We start from the raw sequence: 6,281 nt of genomic DNA, 5'->3' as shown, positions 1-6,281 counted from the left end.
TTCATATTAATTACTGAATTTTAATTTTATTGCAAATGAGATTTTTCCAGCCAAGATACGAATACGTAATAGCCGGTTTTTGATACGTGCCAATCAGAATTTGCTAGTTTTATCTTAAAAATTTATCATATATGAACAATTTCTACTTGAAAGGGAGTTTTTAGGTTAAATTACACATACATGATAAAAATACGAGTGCCATATATGTAATTTTTACCAGAAAACCTTTCGCTGAAATAAAAATAAAATTTAATAACTACAATAAAACATATTAAAATTTGATCTCGGAATTGCAAAAATATTATAGTTTGAATACCCGTCATGATCAATTACCGAACTTTTGATACTAAAAGAAACATAGTGTTAATGTAAAGAAATTAATACTAAATTAATTATGAACAAAAACTCATTTTTTTTTTTGTGTTTTTGGAATTTTTTTGCTGCAAGCAACAAAGAAATGATAAAGAAGATACATAACTATAATAAACTAACTTCATACAAAGATACATATAATTGGAAGTTCGGCTACCCTCTCATTTGGTGTCATTTTCTTGTCTAACTTTCTTAATCTTTGCACCAAGATCAGCAAGAACATTTGCAGGAAATAAAGATTCAATCTCATTAGATAGATCAAGTAAAACTCTTCTAGCCAATGATTTTCTTTTATTTGATGGAAGAGATTTAGGTTTTCTTGGTGCAGGTGGACATGAACGAATCACTGGAATTTTCTGATTCAAAGATGTCGGAGTCTTGAATCCTGCATCAACATCTTGTTCTTGAATCTTGAATTCTTCTAAAGATGGCAATTTTAAATTCAAACTAGAAATCAAGAACTTGCACTTATCATTATTATTATTATTATTATTATCTTTTTCTTCTTGGTGATTTTCTTTACGTTGTTGTCGCTCGCGCGCTTGCAAGTCTTCTTCTTCATCGTCATCGTCCTCTTCGTGAAGCTCTTCGGGAGCAATATCGCATTCATCTTCGAATTCTAATGCGGGTCGTACGATGAAATTGAATTCCATGGAGTTCAAATCTTTTTCCGATAATAACATATCAGAATTTGAAACCCCCATGAATGTTAATTGGGAAAACATGAAGATATGAATCAAGAAATGAAATATAAAAAAAGACCAAGAACCAAGAGAATTATTGTATATGCTATGCAAATTATTGGATGAAGAAGACAAAATAAATTATTGGAGGAAAAGAAAAAGGGAGAAGAGAATGAACTATAAATGAAGCAAAACAAGAAGAGGTATAGTAAAGAGTAAGGACTAGTTTATAGATGTAGAGATGGAGGCATTAAAGAATGGGGAAGAAATAGTTGATATAGAGGAAAAAAATAGGTTTCATTTAAGTTTCTTTAAATTTTCTTTTAAGTTTCTTTGTTGGATTTTAGCTATTGAAGTGTGGTTTTTCTTGGTGATAGAGAGAGAGAGAGAGAATGAAGAGGGTGTTTTGAAGAAGGGCGAAGGATCCAATGCAACAAATATCCAACATTTATTCACATCTTTTGTCCTTTTTCTTTCTCTCAATTTAGAAGTTTGAAATATTTTATAAAATGTGTATTTAAAGTGCTTTAGGTTCATTTTTTTTATTAAATTAGAATAAATACAAAATCCAAATATAAATTTAGATATCTTCAATTTTTTTTACTTAATTAGAAATTTTGATCTCTGTTAAATTTTGGAAGAAATTTTTTTATCATCCATGTATTTTTATTCATTTTAAATTCATAGTTGACGTCAATAAATTAATTAGGTATTGATTGATGAAACTATTTTTTATCTATACGTGATTTATAGTGATACAATTTCATAGGAATAACCATTAAAATTTTAAAATAAAAGTGGTATATAAAATGTTTGCTCTATCTAAAGAAAAAATAACTACCTAAACTTATTACTCCCTCCGTCCCACTCTAATTGACACAATAACTAAATTATAATAACCAATACAAATTAATAAATGACATAGAGAGTTACTTGTATACTCTTCTATTGATAATAAAGCTAATTAATGCTATTAGTATATTAGTTAATTTTTTATTAAATATTCACCATTTTTTCATAAAAAACATGACTTTAAATGAGGGTAAAAATGGAAAATTAAAAGAAAAAATTATAATTATGTTAATTTTGTCAATTAGAGTGGGACAGAGAGAGTATATTTTACCAATTTTAATTTTCAGCAATTTAATTATAATATATAAATTATCAATTCATTTAAATGTTAAAGTGTATTTATTGAATACATTAGTAATTGCATCATTTTAAATTTCATAATAATACTTAAAAAGGCAAAAAACATTCTTTAAAAAAAGTGTAGTAACTTTTTATTTATTTCCGTTTGAAAGAGAAAGAAATAAAAAGTTCCGCTCTGAAATTAAGGGAGCTTTAGTCTTTTTCGCATCAACTGGGTCAGCCAATAAACTAACAACTGCCTCTCAAAACAAATCTAAGTTAAGCATAACCCAATCTCTTTTCTTCTGATTTTTACACACTTTCATGCATCTTTTCACGTGGTATATTACTGGAATAAGTACAATCTTAACGTGCATTTTAATCTACGAAATATTTGTATTTAAGTCAATTCTTTATTAATTAATCTTTCGTATTAACAAATTCACTATTACCTTTTCCGGTTTTCAAAAATCTTATCCATTTATAATAAATAATACCTCTCCGTTCTTTGTCCATTTGGCGAAATATATTTATCTCGAATTAGTTGTCTATTTAGAATATCAATATAATTTTAGCTATTATCTTCTAAATTTACACATCCCTAATAAATGACTCCATATTTTCATTTAAAAAGCATTTATTAACTAATAGAGCTATATTAGTTATTTTTTTATAATTTAAGACAAAAGGAGCATTATCTTAGTATATGTAATATTGGCTAAATAGACAACTAAAAAAGAACAGAGAGAATAATCTATAAAATTAACTTTTTATACTCTTTCTATTTATAATCTACTAATAAATTAATATTATTGCTAATTGATGGACTCCGGCATCTTGACGGTGTTAATCCTGCAAAATAGTGTAGATGGCTAATTGGACGGTTTGTCCGATTAGCTCTCCGATGCTTAAGTCAGTTTAGACTTAAGGGAGAATAATTGTATTTGTGAATATGTTCTGTGTTTAGGCATACCTCAATCTCCTTTTATAGTAGTTGAATGTATACCTTGTATATATGAAATAGGAGAGTGATTCATATTTAGTAGAGTTTGACCCTGATTAGGAGTGTCCTTCCTTATTCAGACAGGAGTCCTATTTAGGAAGATATTCCTAAATAGTCTCGTCTTCCTAAGTTGGAGGCTATCTTCCTAAGTTGGCATTTGTATCCAAATAGGACAGATACTCCGAATATACGTAGATCTTGGCGATCTTATCCGAATTCCGGGGTCGACGTGCTTTGTCCGAGTCCTCAAGGATTCGGTCTTTATGATGTCGAATGATGTATTCCATTCAAGGCGGATCCGGTGGATTCGGCCGCTGGTTTATCTTGATTCGGCCCTTTGGGCGGAAGTCTGGTGTCGTCTGAGAATAGATCTCCTGCTACTCGGCTCCATTATAAGTAGAATAGGATTCGGTATCCATCATTAGCCCCCCCGCAAGTGAGCTGAAGTCATGGTATTTTATGCCTTGGAGTATTTCAGCTCTATTTGAGGCGAGTCGTTTTGTATTCCGGCGTTCCTTTTTGCTTCTTGAGCAAGATTCTAGTTTTTCTCCTTTTTCGCCATGTGTCGTTCATCTATTCGTTATTTTTTGAAATGCATTCGTTCTATCTTCCTTTATCTTTAAACTGTTGTATTTGTTTCATTTTTCATCTTTTACTCTTGGTTGTTCGAAAGTAGCTTTGCCTTTATTATCATCTTCAATCTTTAATTCTCGTGTTTGATTTCTTCTTTTGGCGAGACTCTTGGTGAATCTTGCTGATTTATTTTGATGGCTTATCTTCAGGTATTCCTTTGTTCATGTTTTGATTGTTTTGTGTTCTTGAAATTTCTTCAATTGTCTTCTAATTTCCAATCAATTTTGTGATTCGATTCATCGGCCTTTTGAATTTTATTTGTTTATTATTTTTCTCTTTGTTGAGATCCTTCTTGGCGATTCCATATGGCGAAGCTCATTCTCTTGGCGAGACTTATTGTTTTCTTTTACATGTTTTTATAGGCAAAATTCATGTGGCGACTTCTCATCATTTGGTGAAGCTTTTATACTATATGAATCTTCATTAGTGGGCGAAGCCCTTGTATTGGGCGAAGCCCTTGTACTGGGCGAAACCTTATCTTTGGGTGTTCCCTCATCTTGGGAGAACTTTCTTTTGTGCGCGAAACCTTTATTGTCTTTTTTGTTTAGTACTCGGTCGATTCTTCTTTACTGCCGCATTATTCATTTGATTTGCTATGTTTGATCTTTGTTGATTGTAATTTTAAGTTTCTTGTTTATTCCTCCTTATTCTTGATCTTCATTCTTCTTTTCTTGGTTTTCATATTTCAACATTCCCGTATTCTTCGTGCTTGTCTTTATTTTCATTGATCGAAGTCTTTTATTTCAGTTGATGTTTACTCTTTTAATGAGTAATTGTTTCTTCGAGGTGACTCTTCTTGTTTGCAATTCTTTTTCATTTTGAGAGTTTTGTTTTCTTCTTTGGACAGATATGAGTCCTTTAAGCTCCTCCACAAATACACTGATCTCATAGGGTATTTATGCCCGTTTTTGAGATCAGGTCATTCAATTTATTTCGTTGATTTTCCTTGATTTTAATTCTTTTCAGTCGGACTGCCTTCCTTTTTAAGATTGTTCCTTTGATTTGGGTGAGTTGCCTGTGATTCGTTGATTTGGGCCTGTAGCCTTATTCCTTTTGATTTGAGCGAGTCGCCTTATTTGGGCACTTGGCCTTATTTTTATCCGAATCTTTTTAGACTCGGTCTTCTATTCTGAGATCTTTCGCATTCCTTTTGATTGGCGTTTTGCCTTTCTTTCGCATTTTTCTTATTTTTCGGCGTTTCTCTTTCTTTCGCATTCCTCTATTTCTTGGCGTTTTGTGTTTCGTTTTATTTTGCTTTATTTAGTCGATTCGCCTTCGCTTTATTTTGCTTCGAGTTGATTTTGATCTTTGATATTTCGCCTTTAGAGTTAATCTAAACTCTGTTTTTGGCATTTTGCTTTTATTTTCAGAGTAAATATATACTCTGGTTTTTGGGCGTTTCGCCTTCATTTTAGAGTAAATCTATACTCTGGTTTTGGGGCGTTTCGCCTTTATTTTAGAGTAAATCTATACTCTGGTTTTTTGGCATTTCGCCTTTATTTATTTCGATTCCTCTTTACTGCGTTGTATGAATTAAAGATAGTTCGCACCATTAGGTATGACAAACGTCTATACTTGACAATGGGCGATTGGCACCGTCGGGTATGACAAAAGATCTATACCTGACGACGGGCGATTGACACCATCGGGTATGACAAAAAGTCTATACTTGATGATGGGCCTTTTGACTTCTATCTTATTCATCCTTCTTTCCCTCTTGGAGTTTTCTTCAAGTTCAGACGAATCTATCTTCTTTGTTCCTCTTGGGGTTTTCCTTTGGATGAGTCTTCTTTGGATGATTCATCTTTGTCAAGCTTTATTTTCTTTTTTGTTGTTTTCTTGGTTTTACTCTTTTTGACTGAACCTTATTAAGGCGAGTCTCTTCTTGTTTAAGCTTTAGCTTATTCTTCTTTGGCGGAGCCTTCTTTGTTTATTCTTTTTGACCGAGCCTTATTAAGGCGAGTCTCTTCTTGTTTAAACTTTGGCTTATTCTTCTTTGGCGGAGCCTTCTTTGTTTATTCTTTTTGACCGAGCCTTATTAAGGCGAGTCTCTTCTTGTTTAAGCTTTGTCTTATTCTTCTTTGGCGGAGCCTTCTTTGTTTATTCTTTTTGACCGAGCCTTATTAAGGCGAGTCTCTTCTTGTTTAAGCTTTGGCTTATTCTTCTTTGGCGGAGCCTTCTTTGTTTATTCATTCGTTTTGCCCGAGGTCTTTTCCTTCATTTTTATATCGCTTGGTTCTTCATGATCTCAAGTGGTGTTCTCTTTATTGATTTCTTTCTCCATCTTCATTATTGTTCTGGGTAAAATTCATTTGATTTCTTATTTCTTCTCTTCTTTCGGCCTTTATATTTATTTTTTCTTTTCTTGCCACCGATTTTTGTTATGCTTTCTATATTCTTTTACTCCTTGTAGGAGTTCTGTTGCCACCATCCCTCGCTTTATTTCTTTTTTCTGGATG

General features: G+C 32.1%; 1 protein-coding gene across 1 annotated transcript; it reads right to left on the bottom strand.

The window, feature by feature from the left end:
* Positions 1-363: 363 nt before the first annotated feature.
* Positions 364-1,514, bottom strand: LOC126664595 (cyclin-dependent protein kinase inhibitor SMR14). The gene has a single exon (XM_050357069.2). It carries the CDS (start codon positions 1,095-1,097, stop codon positions 534-536), a length of 564 nt encoding a protein of 187 aa, XP_050213026.1. The 5' UTR covers positions 1,098-1,514; the 3' UTR covers positions 364-533.
* Positions 1,515-6,281: the final 4,767 nt, after the last annotated feature.

The sequence above is a fragment of the Mercurialis annua genome, linkage group LG1-X, assembly GCF_937616625.2.
Source record: "Mercurialis annua linkage group LG1-X, ddMerAnnu1.2, whole genome shotgun sequence".
In the NCBI taxonomy this organism is placed as follows: Eukaryota; Viridiplantae; Streptophyta; class Magnoliopsida; order Malpighiales; family Euphorbiaceae; genus Mercurialis; species Mercurialis annua.
Note: the sequence above shows the minus strand (reverse complement) of the source record. Positions and strands in the feature narration are given on the sequence as shown.

What these genes read in the sequence shown, in the direction of transcription:
- LOC126664595 (XM_050357069.2), bottom strand. Translation starts at nt 1,097, where the DNA reads ATGTTTTCCCAATTAACATTCATGGGGGTTTCAAATTCTGATATGTTA.